This window comes from Equus quagga, chromosome 16 (genome assembly GCF_021613505.1).
Source record: "Equus quagga isolate Etosha38 chromosome 16, UCLA_HA_Equagga_1.0, whole genome shotgun sequence".
NCBI classification, from domain to species: domain Eukaryota; kingdom Metazoa; phylum Chordata; class Mammalia; order Perissodactyla; family Equidae; genus Equus; species Equus quagga.
This window is the reverse complement of record NC_060282.1, coordinates 55,745,161-55,759,827: the sequence shown is the minus strand read 5'-3', so window position 1 is coordinate 55,759,827 and position 14,667 is coordinate 55,745,161. Positions and strand designations below refer to the sequence as shown.

At 40.8% G+C, this 14,667-nt stretch overlaps 2 protein-coding genes across 14 annotated transcripts in view; one reads left to right on the top strand and one right to left on the bottom strand.

Moving 5' to 3' along the window:
- Positions 1-9,042, bottom strand: part of TGS1 (trimethylguanosine synthase 1) — a 43,615-nt gene extending 34,573 nt beyond the window's left edge. Inside the window, exons 1-2 of one of the 2 annotated variants that reach the window (XM_046641739.1) lie at positions 8,769-9,042; positions 1,642-1,706 (exon numbers count right to left, since the gene is read on the bottom strand). In XM_046641739.1, coding sequence (XP_046497695.1) covers positions 1,642-1,706; positions 8,769-8,872 — 169 coding nt within the window. In that variant the 5' untranslated portion in view covers positions 8,873-9,042. The remainder of the gene's footprint in view (positions 1-1,641; positions 1,707-8,768) is intronic. The other variant, XM_046641738.1, reaches the window with a different exon arrangement.
- Positions 9,043-9,131: 89 nt separating this feature from the next.
- The window catches only part of TMEM68 (transmembrane protein 68), a 39,812-nt gene continuing 34,276 nt past the window's right edge, over positions 9,132-14,667 (top strand). For 2 of the 12 annotated variants that reach the window (XM_046641751.1, XM_046641740.1), the window contains exon 1: positions 9,132-9,267. The gene's annotated coding sequence lies outside the window, so the exon portion shown is untranslated. Of the gene's footprint in view, positions 9,327-9,347; positions 10,290-14,048; positions 14,100-14,132; positions 14,338-14,667 lie in introns of those variants that run through there. The other 10 variants (XM_046641742.1, XM_046641743.1, XM_046641745.1 and 7 more) reach the window with 10 other exon arrangements.

Genomic DNA, 14,667 nt, shown 5'->3' with positions numbered 1-14,667 from the left:
CCTGGGACTCCGTGAGAGAGCTGATTTAACGAAAGTGTTCTGCCATTAAAAATATGAAATCCACTGAACTGAAAGATCCTTTCAAGCTCCCTGATCCTAGGTCTTATAGGAAACCTGTTTTATTATAACAAAACCAAGTTTTCCTTTATCCGAATATGATTGTCTAAAAGTAGATCATACCACTAATTGGACTAATGCCATTCAAATGCTCTATTAACCACTTAAAATGTGAGCTAAAAATCACTTTATACTCAATTAGGGCTGAGCTGCACTCCCACTAAATGATTTTAGGCAACAGAACAGGGAATCTTACACAGCAAATAAGGAGACTGAAAAAAAGAGAAATCCTATATGCACAAATTCTACTAAAACAAAGAGGGAAATAAGATACCTATCTAAATAACGAAGGGCAGTCCACTCACCATTCCATTCAATGACCTTATGATAGCTCAGGAGAGAGCAAAATAGGAAAAACAAATCAGCTAAGTTTTACGTTTCTCTCACAGTGTGCGTATTTTCTAACGTGCAGTGGAAGTCTCGTATCTAAAAGAATCTTCTTTGTACAACATAACACTGAAACACGACCAAACATTTCAGCCACTGAACAAACAGTGATTTGCTCCATTACTGTGAGAATTAAAGGGCAGGTAACATGACACACTACTTGTGCTGATTTTAGTCTATAACTCATGCTGCAGTTTTCCCTCTGTCTAGAAAAACATAAAAGATCTGTGTGGAAAGAACAAATGGGGTCCTGATAGTGAAGTCTGAGAGAGAGCAAAATGGTTTTCAGGTAACTAGGTGAGGCTCAAAGTACAGAACAAATTCTATTTGTTATTTGAGAAAGTTAACCCAGACTGTGTCCTCTTTACTTCAGGCAAGACTATGGATGTTCACTTGGAATTTACCCTGAATCATTTATCTACACAACTGTTCAAGTATTTAAACAAGGAGGCCATCAGGGTGAGGTGGCTCTAATGTCTTGGTAGCCTAGCCAAACAAACCCAACCCTAAGCCAGAGTCAAAGCACTGGAAACTGAGAAAATGAAACTTAACACCAACCAATCACAAACAGCTAATTCAGCTTTCCCAAATAAGGTGACTGCTTAAACCATGGCCAATCAAATCATTTCCTTGCTTTGTTTCAGCATCTTCTCTAGAAAAATCCCTCCGGGAGCTTCTGTTGGTGGAGCGCTCCTAATCACCTTTGGTTTGGTGGTGCCCAATTTGAATCCATGTGTGCTCAAATTAACTCTTGAAAATTTTAATGTGTCTCAGTTTACCTTTTAACATAATAAAATTCTGCTGAAGAAACTGTACATTCTCTGCTTTTCAAAGCTTTAAATTTTAGGTTGCTTTTATTTAAAGACGACAACTGGGGAAAGAATGCTTACAAAGGGTAAAAGAGGCTACCTGGAGCCCACACAGGAGCTACCTACAGGAAAAGAAAACACCTGCTTTGATAGGGATTCTAGAACCAGATTATAATAAAAAATAAGGACTGTCTCTGATTATAGGATTATTTGCCATTTATAGTATTTTATGCTAACAATACAGTATTATAACAAATCATACTTAAATTAATACAGTATTATAGTTAATTTTAGCAAAAAAGGGCTATATAGTTTTACACTGTATTACCTGCATCACTGCCATTGTCTTTAACATAGTAGCCTTTTAATCCCAAATTGCACAATTTTCGATCTCTGTGAAGCAAATTAAACAGTCAATATCGAAAAAAATTAAACTATAAATTTAGAGAAAAAACAAGTTCAACGCAGCATAGATTAATTAGTAAGAAAGTTAAGAAACAAAAAAGCAATCTGATAATATATTTTCTTCATCTGTAATATAGAGGTAATAATACATCTCATGGGATTGTTATAAAGATTGAGAGTATATGTAAATCATTCAGTATACACCATATGTCAAGCATTTATAATTAAAACTACTAATTATTAAAATTAAGTGGTAGTTTTGGATATTGGGGGAAGAATCTGACCCTCCCTATGATATATAAACAATGAAACGTTCTCTAAGAAGTGAGCACAAAACTGGAAAGACTGTCTTACACATGTATAAAGCCACATGCCGACCCTAGACCATTTGCAAATGGGCCAAATTATTCATTGCCTAGCAGACAAGATGTTCAGAGGCTGAGCAAAAACTATTTTGGGGACTAACATAAAATGAAGTTCTTATTTAAATATCATCAAACTGAAACATAAATCAAGACAAAACAATTCAATGCCAATGACCTTTAAAAACACTGAATAAACTGTTCCTTACATACATACTTCTAAATTTTTCCTTTATTTTCTAAGATTGGAAACTACCTAACTAAAATAAACCTAACAAAACGCTTAAAAAAAGGTGGGGCAGGGGGGAGGGAGGATTTTGCTGTTATTACCTTCCTACCAGTAAATTCAACTCCATCATCACTGCTATAATAAGGCCATCTGCAAGTAATAGCTAATACTACTTTTCTAATGGAACTACAATAAATTCAACAAAAGAAAATTCTTGTGTACTTGATATATTTCATATCCTTCTGTTTGTTTTCTGATACTTTATAAAACAAAGTAGGTGGTGACACCGCAGGATAGTGAATGGGGGAGGGGATGAAGTGCAAATGTGATTTGGCAGCATGCCCACTGGCCTCCAAGAACATGGGATACTGGTGGGGCGAGGGAGGGAGTGGCAGCCACAAAGAGGGTATCAATGGCGTGCCTTGAGCACTCAAGGATATGGGACACTAAGGCGTCAGGTGGAGGAGAGTGCCCAATATGGTTGCAAGATTGGTTACATGTAGCAAATAAGTAAATGTACTGAGTGAGGATAATGATAGCCAAGATTCTCCTACACACACACATATTTATGTATGTATGTAAAATACATATATGTACTGCCTAACTTTGTCTGCTGAGAGGGCACAGAAGCATTGAAATTCCAGGAGCAATGAGCACAATGAGCACCCAGTACTTGGTTTCTAAATATTCTCCACTAAAAGGAAGCAGGGCACCTTGGAGAAATGGCAATTCCAGTTTGGAGCACGGACTGTAAAAGATATACCTGTAGCATCTTTTTGTACCAGAAGGTTAGGAAGAGTTCAAAGAATGCCAGGGACACATCAAAAGGATACAGGAGCCACCTCAAGGGGCCCCCACTAGCCAAACTGGAGAAAATATGAACATCAAAATGAATGATGATAGTAACAGAATATAACTCATCAGTAAACCAACAACCCACAGTCCATGTTAATATAAAAGGAGTAAACGAATACGGGGGAGAGAAGGGAAGTGCTCCATACAGAATGCTAACCAATAAGTGCAGAAGGAATGATGCAGACAGAGAATTGCTCTTTGGCAACCTCCAGAGGTAGTTGATTCAGGCAGCAACAGGGCACTTGACATTGGAATACCTCCCCACAAAACACTAATTCACACAAAGGGAACCATTGTGAGTTTACAGTAGAGAAATCTGGGAAAAGGAACACGATGAGTTAACGGAGCTCAACATCACTAATGGTGGTATGAGTCTATAGAAAGTGCCTCCAGAAGTGAAGCAGAGCTGAGCAAAGGATCATTTCTGTGGCATTCCTGAAGAGAAGGCTGGCCTGGCTCTTCTCCTGTTGAAACGTCAGACAGACCCAGGTTAAGTAAGGTCATCCTACAGAAGGTAAGGTCTGAACCTTTCAAACTGTTGAGGACATGAAAGGGAGAGAAGAGTGAGAAATTTTTCCAGATTGAAGGAGACTGACAAGACATTAAGTAAATATAACAAGTTCCTACATGGAACCCTAGGTTGGAAAGGAAAGAAACCCTGTTGGCAAAGTTGGGAAATTTTAATTTGAGTTCACTAAAGTGGTTATGTAGAACAATATCCTTGTTTGGGGGGAAATATACAATGAAATATTTAGGAGTGATGGGGAATCAGGTCTGCAGCTTGCTCTCAAATGGTTCAGAAGACTCAAGATTGTGATTGTGTGTGTGTGTGTGTTTATGGAGAGGGAGAGATGCAATAAATGCAGTTAATTGTTAACCGTTGCTGAATCTGGGTGAGGGGAATATGGATGTTCTTTGAACTATTCTTGTAAGTTTGAAATTATTTCCAAATGAATTAGTTTAAAAATAATTACATAATTAGAGCCTGTTATTTATAGCACAGGCAGCTTTATAACAAATATCTACCACTCCATCATTTTCTATTCTAGGCTTTGTATATATAAGGACACACAAGTTTTACGTAATTCTAATCATAGTATAGCTATTTTGTATTCTGAGATGTCAATTAACACAAGGCATTTTTCATGTTACTACAGAGCCACTTGTAACGATTATTTTTAAGAGGCCCCTAAAATTGTAATTATGTCGTCTTCATACAGATAATGTATAGAAAATTGAATGTGTAGATGAAATAGAATTATTACTCCAATTACAGAGTTCATAAGACAGTATGTTAATGTAATGTCCTCAGAAAGCAAAAATTAATTACAATACAATGTTCTATTTCCTACTTTTGAGAGGAAGTGCACAAGTGACCGTATTTAGTATGAGAATCAACTCAATTACTGAGAAGTTATTTGGAACCTATGCTAACACTCATTTTCTATGCTTTCTGCTATATGGTACTGATTTTTCAGTTTAATAATCTCTTTTAGAATTTTGCCAACAATCAAATCTGTTGTTGTGAGATTTTGAAACAGATTTTTCTCTACCTGGAAAATCAGGGTTACACTGAAAAGCCTCTGAACTTCCAGCATGTCTCCCACTCTGGAGGACTTCTCGACAATTCCAAGATCATATCTCCAAGTTCTTATTGTTCTAAAGGGTTATAATTTGAGCATTAATTGATCTAAAGGAAAAAGCCATTCTTTTTTCTCTACTTATTTTGAACACAGAATGTAGTTTCTGAAAGTGAAGTAGAGCTTGTAAGTTTTAAGAATATACATGAGAGGCCAGCCTGGTGGCATGGTAGTTAAGTTCGCACACTCCGCTTTGGTGGCCTGGGGTTTGTGGGTTTGGATCCTGGGCAAGGGCCTACACACTGATTATCAAGCCATGCTGTGGCGGCATGCCACATACAAAATAGAGGAAGCCTGACATAGATGTTAGCTCAGGGACAATGTTCCTCAAGCAAAAAGAAGAAGATTGGCAACAGATGTTCACTCAGGGCCAACTGTCCTCATCAAAAAAAAAAAAAAAGTATGAAATTACGTGTAATGAAAAGAGTGCACATTTTAATTCAAAAAGAATAAATTCAATGTAATTGGTGATTTATATGGTAGTTAAATTGTTTTAAATAAAGTCACTCTAATTGAAATTCCGTCACAAACAGTTTCCTAGAGGTACGGTATGAGAATTTTTCTCAACTTTTTATATTTTGTAACTTAGATTCCCTCTCTTTCTTTTCTTTTTTGGAAAGGAGACTTCACGAAGACAGTGCCAAGACTCAAATGGGCTGAAGGCTAAGAATTAAGGATGTAGCCTTGGCTGGCACCATATGCAAGCTGACTCTTTCTTGGCTTGCACATCCAACAATACAGCCAGGTACTCTCTTCTGGTGAGCTCCTCGGCCCCACCCACAGTGCTAGCCTGCACGCCTTTCAGGGTATGGGCCACCCCAATAGGTCAGGCCAGGTCCAGAGGATGGAGCAGAAAGACACTTCGTGGGTGAGAGGTGAAATAGGTGTCCAAAGTTACCACTAGTATATCACAAGGTTCTGGATAATCTGAGGCAGAAAGATTAGCAGCAAGAGAGAATGCTAGCTTCTAAATTTTTATGAAAAGTGTTTCTTACTTAGGGCAACTTTCAACAATCTCCAAGAACATTCATCACCAGAAAAGATGCATTTCTGATGCCTGGTATTCAAAGAATTTTCCATTATACTTGCTAAGTGTTCTCTATAAGGCAATCTTTGAGTTTGATCAGTGTAACTCAATCCACAGAGAATAATGATTCTGGAAGAGTATCTGGACCTGGCACATTGTAAGGACTAAATAAACCCTAACTGCTAAATTGAGTTGTAAAGCTGGAGAAGAGACCTGCACTGTAGTGACCCCACTAAGATACTGCTCCCCTCAGAGCCCTGACGAAGCAGCTCATCATCACATCTTTGAACACAACCATCATCACTACCATGCCTAAGTCATCCTGTTACTGCAGTACCTGACACATGGATGGCTAAAACACATGCTGAATAAATGAGGAATTTTGTGGGAAAAAACAGATGAAATGATTTTGTTGTGCTGTTTACGAAATACTAGAGGTCACCAACAGACACTGCTACCTGGGTATAATCAGAAGTAAATACAGGCCCTTCAATTTCCAGAATGGTTCTCTATCTCGACTAAAATACACTAAAGTATTTTAATAAGGCTCCAGCTGTCCTAGTGACTTGAGACCACTTACGTACCTCAGTCAGGAAGATTCAATAAAATCTTATGTTCTAGACAAATTAGAGGGATAGTGTAAAGACTATGGAGTCACACAGACCTGGGGTAGAAACCAGGGCTGCCATTTACCTGACAGTGTGATTTTTTTAGGCCATTACTGAAACTCAGTTTTCTACTAGGATAAAGTAATAACAGGACATTCCAGCTCAGAGGGCTGCTAGAATGCTTAAATGGAAAACAACAATAACAACAAAAAACCCCCACACATATATGAAATGTAAAACAATTAGTGCCTGGCACTGAGCAATTCATCAGTCTGGTAGATTATTTAAAAAAACTTCTGCCAATTCTACTGGATATTTTTTTAGTCCTCATTTTGCTTGATTTAGCAGCTTTGCAATGTACTCCTTCCTTCAACTGTTTGGTGACAGTATACTTGAGCTCGCCTTCTACCTCCTTCTCAGTTAATCCATCTCTCTTCTCTTTTAATCTTTAAAAAATGTTGGAATTCCTGAAGGATGGATCCCATTCCCTGACCCTCTCTTAAATGTTAAATGACTGGCTTCAGTTACTATCTGTACCAGAATGGCTCAAGTTTTTCAGACCAGCCCAGACTTCTCCAGAGCTCCAAACCAATATATCCAACCATGTATAACATCTACCCTTGGACATCTCATGGTACTCCAAAATCAAAACGTGCAAAATCGATTACCTTCTCACTGCCATTCCAAAATAAAAACCCATGGCTCTCCAGTGATCCCTATCTCAGTGAAAGTCATCAATACAAGCCAGAAACAGAAAAGAGGGAGTTACCCTTGACCTAGTCTCCTCCTCCTTTCTCTTCCCTTCATTCCCCGACATCTAATCCAATCGTAAACTCAACAATTTCTCTCCTATATTTCCCCCTTTCTCCATTTCCACTGCTACCAACTCCAATCCAAGCCACCATCACCTGTAGCCTGAAAAATGGTTCTAAGCGCTTCTCCTCCTCCAAACGATCCCCTCTGCTGCTGCTGGAGTAGCCTGTCTTCTACAAAGCCCTGCGTGTTTGACGCTGCCTACCTCATCAACCCTGTCTTCTACCTTCCTTTCCCGGTCATTCTGCTCTAGTTTCACAGGCTTTCTTTTGCTCCCTCAGGCTTTTATAGAGTTCTGCTTCCGGAATGCCTCCTCCCACTCAAACACATCCCAGTATATTTCCACACGCTCTTTAGACTTCTTTCCAAACACTACTTCTTCAAAGTTAACTCTCTGTGATCCGTGGAGAAAGGTTAGGTTTCTGCTGTCCTGGCATCCTGTACTTCTCTCCTATAGCACTTTTAACTATAATTAACCAAATAATTATGTAATTATGTAGTATAATTACATTAATTATGCAATTATGTAGTATAATAATTATGTAGTTGTCTTAATATTGATCTCCTGTGCTAGAACGTAAACTCAAAGGATGTAGGGACAGCTGTGTCTTGTTCCCCAGTGCCTATCAGTACTCAATACAAAAAGCACTCATTGAATGAATATGTGCATGCATGAATACAAAGATAATACTTTTTACCTTACATTTGACACAGTGTTTAATTTCTTTTTGGATTAATTTTCCGATTACTCCACAAAAACACATGACAAATAAGAATTTCTTCAAACTTAAATTCTACAACATTAAACTGTATAAAAGTCTATCACCTAAAATTCACTTCCACAAGTTGTAACAGTAACCCTGTAAAAGGATTAGGGTAAATATACCTGTTTTACAGAGGAAAAAAAGATTTAAGAAGTTAAACGCACACACCTAATATGAAGAAAACCATTCTTAGCATCCAGTTCTTTAGTCATTTTTTTTTACCTATCTTCCATGCAGGGTAATTTTTTACACAAAACAAAGATTTTCCAAAAATAAAGACAGCTCAAAAACTGATGTAATTATGGTTAAATCTTTTATCTCAGGTAGTCAGAAGTTCCATTTGTGCGCATTTGCACTTTAACAAATGTTCAGCTTTTAAAAAAGATGCTAACCAAAACAAGTTACTCATCTTTAAACCCGCACCTTGAGGTGTCACATCCATTAGACATTTCATTTTACATTTCACTTTCCCCCAACTTTTAAAGTCCCCTCAATTTATTATTATAAAATGATATCTATCAGCTACCACAGTTTTTCCTAACAGCTTACAAGGCAGATTTACTCCCTCACTTAACGGCAGTAGGCTACCACGCCGCAGTCTGAAGACGTTTTTTCTCTTTCTTAATCACCACCATGCCCAAGGGTCAAAGACTCCGGTCGTGGTTTCCGGGATCAATTACAACTAGCAAGCATCAACTACATTTCTGGGAAACGATGGTACCAGAAATGAAGAGGAACACGTTTTTACTTACTCCACAAACGCCCTGGAGCAGAGGCAAAGGATTTTATAATCCTCCCCTAGGTCTTCAATGAAGAGAAACATTTCGGCCACGCGGCTCCACTTCTCGCAGCACATCTTCCCACCTCGGAAGAGGCAGCCCTGCGGTCAACGGCGCGGGACCTGCCTCCGCCGGCTCTGCTCGGTTTCTGGAGACCAAAAGAAGCCTCGGCGACCAGTCCCGGAGCGAGGGGTTAAGAACTGGCCCGGGGCCGCTCGAGACCGCAGCAAGCAGAAGACCGCCGCCGGAAGTGGCTCCGGGAGGCCACGGGAAGGGGCGGGGCGACGGGCGGTGTCACACTCAACTCCTCCCGGGCTGCAGCCGCGGCGCCTTTTGGCTTTTTTCTCATAGGTGGCTCGGGGAAAAGCCGGCCGCTCAAATTTCTCTGCTTCCCTCGGCCGCTGAGCCGCCGAAGAGCTCCCGCTGCCGCTCGAGGGTGAGGGCGAGCCGCCTTTGCTCCCTCCCGCCCGAGGTGCGTCAGGGCCCGCCTTGGAACTCCCCGCGGTCCTCCCGCCCGGCGCCCGACCGCCGGTGAGACGCGCGGCGCTGGGAGTGGCCCGGGCCGCGCGTGTTGGGTCCCCGGGGCCGCCCTGGAGTTCCCGGACTCGGCTTCCCGCCGGCCTCGGTGTTCGGCTCTGGCACCAGAGTGGCCGGGAGGGGAGGCCCTGCTGGGTCACAGCGAGCCCATTCACCTCGCCCTGCATCTCCCCTCGCGCGCAAAAACCTCCAGTTCGGCGTGTTTCGTCCCAGCTCAGGTCACGGTGGGGCGAGGTGTCTCCGGGCGCCCTGGAGGCCTCTGGGCCTCCCGCTGACCTCCCTGATTCCGAGATCCGAACCGAGCCTGCTGTGTATCGAGCTCAGGGAAATTGTGTGGCGATCACGAGAGTGTAGTGGAGAGGCCGCCTGGGTAGTGGGTGAGAGCGCTCGCGTCCAGACAAGTCGGGCTTGGCATCCTGATTAATGCCCTTTACTACTATCTGATACCCGCGCAACTGACTTAACCTCTCCGAGCCTCATTGTGATTATCTGTAAAATGGGGATGATTAATAGTACTGCTTCCTAGGGCTGCTGAAAGGACTAAATGAAACCATGCTTATCAAACCTTTTATCTGTGCTATTAGTAGTTTGGACGGGTACGGGCTTTGTAGCCGCCGGACTGTCCCGGTCCTTGGGGTTTGCAGTTTGTAATACAGGTCTGTGCCCTCAAGCTGCTGATTAATAAGAAAATTGCGTGTGCACATAATCAGGATGTCGAAAACTGGAACTGCACTGCTAGATTTGAAAAAAGTCAGTATTTGGTGCGTGGGGTTCGCTGAGACTTCCCAGGCAGCTTCCTCCGAGGAGCAGGTTCGGACTTGAAGGTTGTTGGAGCAGTTAGGGCTTGGCTTGTGCTATTGATGCCGAAGTTGCTTTGGTCTTTCTTTAGAGGATATAAAACCTGAGGTAAAACCCAGACGTTTAAAACAGTCGCTGATGTTTTGCCCGCATTTACAGGTGGGTGGAAATAGAAGCTTAATTTTCATATGAAATGTTTATTTCCACATCCTTCCTACTGCCTTACTTTGATGTTGGAGAGTTGCTCGTTTTAGTGACTCAAGAAGGTAGGGGTGCTACACGGGTACGGATACACCAACATGGCTGTGCAACATTTTAGGGATGAGGCTAGGTTAAGAAAATAAGAGTGGAACAGTGATTATCAAACAGTGGAAGATTTTAGCTAAAAGTTGGAGGACATTCTAGGATTAAAAAAAAAAAGCCTTGAAGGGTAATTCATATCAGAACTAGTGTTTGAAGCTTCAAATCTAAAAGGTGTTGTTTTAAAGCTAATATGATTGGCTTTGCCTGATACCTCAACTAAAATATTAAACTTCAGCTTTACGGATTGTTTGAAGTAGAATGCTTATTCACTGCAACTGAGTACTAAGCACCTGTTAAATCATTATTAAATATGCAAAAAGGAAAAGGGCAAATTGACTTGTATTTCAATGAGTATTTCTTTTAATTCACATTTTCAGGATATCCTCAATGTGGCTCATATACTAAAAGTAAGAAATGGATCTGCTGCCATCTGTGGTAAAAGAACTGGTTTACTGTTAGCGCTGTCCAGTTGCTTCCAATTCCTAGTGCCCTTGTGTACAGCAGAGTGGAACTCTGCCTCACCTTTTGCTCCATCCTCTCATCTTCCAGCAGTACATCAGATGATGCTCCATTGCTATTCATAAAGTTTTCATGGCCAACTTCTTTGGAAGTAGGTGACCAGATCCTTCTTCCTAGTCTGTCTTAGTCTCCTCCACTGAAACCATGTCCACCATGGGTGACCCGGCTGGTATTTGAAATACCAGTGGCATAGCTTTCAGCATCACAGGAACATGTAGCCGCCACAGTATGACAGCTGACAGATGGGTGGTGTGGTTCCCTAACTGGGAAATGAAAGTAGGCCTGGGCAGTGAGAGGGCCAAATCTTAACCGCTAGACCACCAGAGCTAGCGAAAAGTACTGGTAATGGGTGTTCAAAAACAGGTTTATTCCTTTAAAGTTTTCTAGGAAACAAACTAAAAAGTTCTCTGTTCTGATTTATTAGTTTTTGAAATGTACTGATTTAAACATCTGTAACGTCAATTGTAGTAAATGTTCCTCACCATCAGTATCAACATGGTGACATTTCAGCCTGTCAACTTTTTCTTACAAGTTACATGAATTTCGGGTGAGAAAATTGAGATGCTTTAAATGTGATGCATAGGATTGCATTTTATCATAGATTTTTTTTATAGGAAATAACCTGGAATTTTGGTAACTAAAGTATTCTATCTCCCCCCAAAATCTTTAAACAATTACAGTTTTTATTGGATTAAAATAAAGTGATAAGGAGTCAAGTGCAGCCTGTGGTAAATCAGAGGAGGAGAAGGGCCAGGCATAAGCAGAGGGAAGACGGATATTGCAGTCTTAATATTTTCAGCTTTTCTATCAGACAGAGAGGGAGAGAGAGATCAAAGAAAGTGTAATGAATACCTGAGTAGGAAGTAGCAGAACTGGGTTTTAATTTTGGCTCTTGATTCTTCACTGAATTAATATAGTAACTTTGGGCAAGTCAACTTGGCTTTCTGTTTTTAACTTTTTTCCTTCAAAATTAAGAGGTTGCATTCAGTGAGTTCTAAAGCCATTTTCTCGTATTATCAAAAGTAAGTTAAATTTTATCAAAGCATGTTACTCAAATTCCTCTCATAGTTCTCTAGTGGCAAGTTTTAGGACACTGTCTTGGTCCACATTTTTGTAAAAGATTTGGATCTATAGTTCAGATCTATCTGTATTTAGTTGGCATTTGTTAGGTGCCTGCCATGTGCCAGACACAGTGTTCTAAGTGCTTTATGTGTGTTTTCTCATATAACTATCGATTTTGTTTGCTGCTGTATCCCCAGTGTTTAGAATAGTGTTGAGCACAACCTACTTGCTTGATAAATATTTGTTGTGTAAATAAATGCATAACCCAATGATGAAGTCTTCTTGGGCCATCCCCTTTCTTGTACACTGTGTTCTATCCCCTCTGGCCTAGTCAAGGACAGGCCCCAACAGTTCCCTCCTCTCCTGCATTATCCTTCTCTCACTCTCCCGTTGACAACATTATCATTGGTATTAAAAACTGCTGTGTTTTCTCTCATCTTAAAACAAGAGTAAACTTGACCTGCATTTCCCTCTGGATACCCATCTGTTTCTCTATTCATTTTTGCAGCGGTATTCCTCTGAAGAGTTGTCCATATCTGCTGTTTACAATTCATTTCCTCCCATTCGTTCTTGAACTTACTCCACCTGACTTTCATCCCCACTGTATCAAAGTAGTTCTTGTCAGGGCTTGCCAACGCCTCTGTGTGGTAAAGTCCAGTGGTCAGTTATCATTCCTCATCTTACTATACCTTTCAGCATCTTTTTAAACAGCTGAGTACTCCTTCCTTCTTGAAACACTTTCTTACTTTGACACACAGAATGCTGCTCCTGGAAGAAGGATGCTGGTTCTTCATTGTCTTCCCAACTTGTAAAATGTTGAGTGCCCCAAGGCTCAGTCCTGGACACTTTTTTATTCTAAATTCACTCCCTAGAGGGGTCTTCTTTAGTTTTATGTTTTTCAGTACTGTCTATATGTCTCCAATTTCCAGATATTTCTCTAACCCTGAACTTCCTGCTAAACTCTGCTTATGTCTAGCTCTCCATTTAACATCTTCACTTAGATGTCCAGTAGAATCTTAACATGTTCAAAACTGAGTTCCTGATCTCCATCCCACCCCAAACCTGTTCTTCCTGCAACTCTATCTTTTCACAAGCAAGCTAATGATGATGATGATATGGCAATGCTTATTTAGTACTTACATGGTGAAAGGCACTCTTCTTACCTTTTTTAACGTATAATCTTCACAACAGTCTTATTAGGTAGATACTGTTATTATTCCCATTTACAGATGGAGAAACTGAGGCAGAGGGGTGTTCAGAAACTTGCCAAGGTCACATAGTAAGTGGCAGAGGCCCGCAGGATACAAACCCATGTTACCAAAAAACCAGGTAGTCATCCCAGACCTCTTTCTCACTCACATTCTGCATTCATTCATCAGCAAATCCTGTTGGCTTTATCTTCCACATATATCCAGAAGCTGGCCATCTCTTAGGACCTTCACTCTGCCCCACTTGTCTAAGCCACTTTAATCACTCATCTCCATGATTGCAATGACTTCCTGTTTGCTCTTTCTACAGTATGTTCTCAATACAGTACTCATTTAAAACCCAAGTCAGGCAATCTCACCCTTCTGATGCTTTCTCCATCTCACTTCGATAAAAGCTGGCCTACATAGTTTTAGTTTCTGTGCATAGTTTCTCTCTGCGCATTGCTGTCTGCTCTTCCTGTCTTCCTCAGCCTGCCAACCTTGCTGTTCCTCAGACCACACCAAGCGCACATCCTTTGTACTTACTGTGCTTTTAGCCAGGCATTCTCTTCCAAATACCCGCATGGTTTACTTTCTCACTTCCTCCGGTCTCTGCTCAAGTGTACCTTTAGAGAGGTCTTCCCAGACTACGCTATATAACGTAGTGACCCCCTCTCCACTCCTACCCTGTTGCCTTCTATAGAACTCCATATTCGTCTTACCCTGCTGTCTATTTTTCTCCATAGCACCTATCATCATTTTACTGTTATTTTCCCAATTTTACAGATCTGTTATTATCTGTTATTCTCCCAATTTTATATATACTGTTATTATCCTAATTTTACAGATTATCCTGTTATTACCCCAGTTTTACAGATCCCAGCAAACTGAGGCACAGGTGGGTTACTCTGCATGTGTCTCTCAATATCAGGTACCTCAAGTCAATCACAGTGAGTGACCTGAATGATGAAAAATTATGAAACCAAAATATGAGGAGTGGTTGAAAGAATTATGGATTTTGACTGGAAAAGGGGGTTTTGCAGCTCATGATAGCTGTCCTGAATCTTAAGAGGTTATCGAACGGAAGAGGTTCTATGGTACAGAATTCTTCCCCACTAGGAAAAAGTTACAGTGACGTAAGTATAAGGAAGATCTTTTTAGCAGTTTGATGGATGGTTCTGAAGATAGAATGGGACACCTTTTGAGTTTTCTGGAAGGGTTTAAATCAAAATCAAGGGTGACCATTTGTGGAGAAGGTTCTCACACGCAGCACTGCGGCGCTATAAAGGGACTGCCGGATCTCGTGAAGGTTTCCGTGTAACCTCTCTCACTGGAACTCTTCCCTGTACTGTGTTTGTTAAGTATATATATTAAATCAGAATGCGATTGAGGTTAAGAGGTGTAATTCTGTTAGCAATTTGGGTTGGGGGAGGTACTAAAGAAGGTTTTAAAATCATAAGATTTTA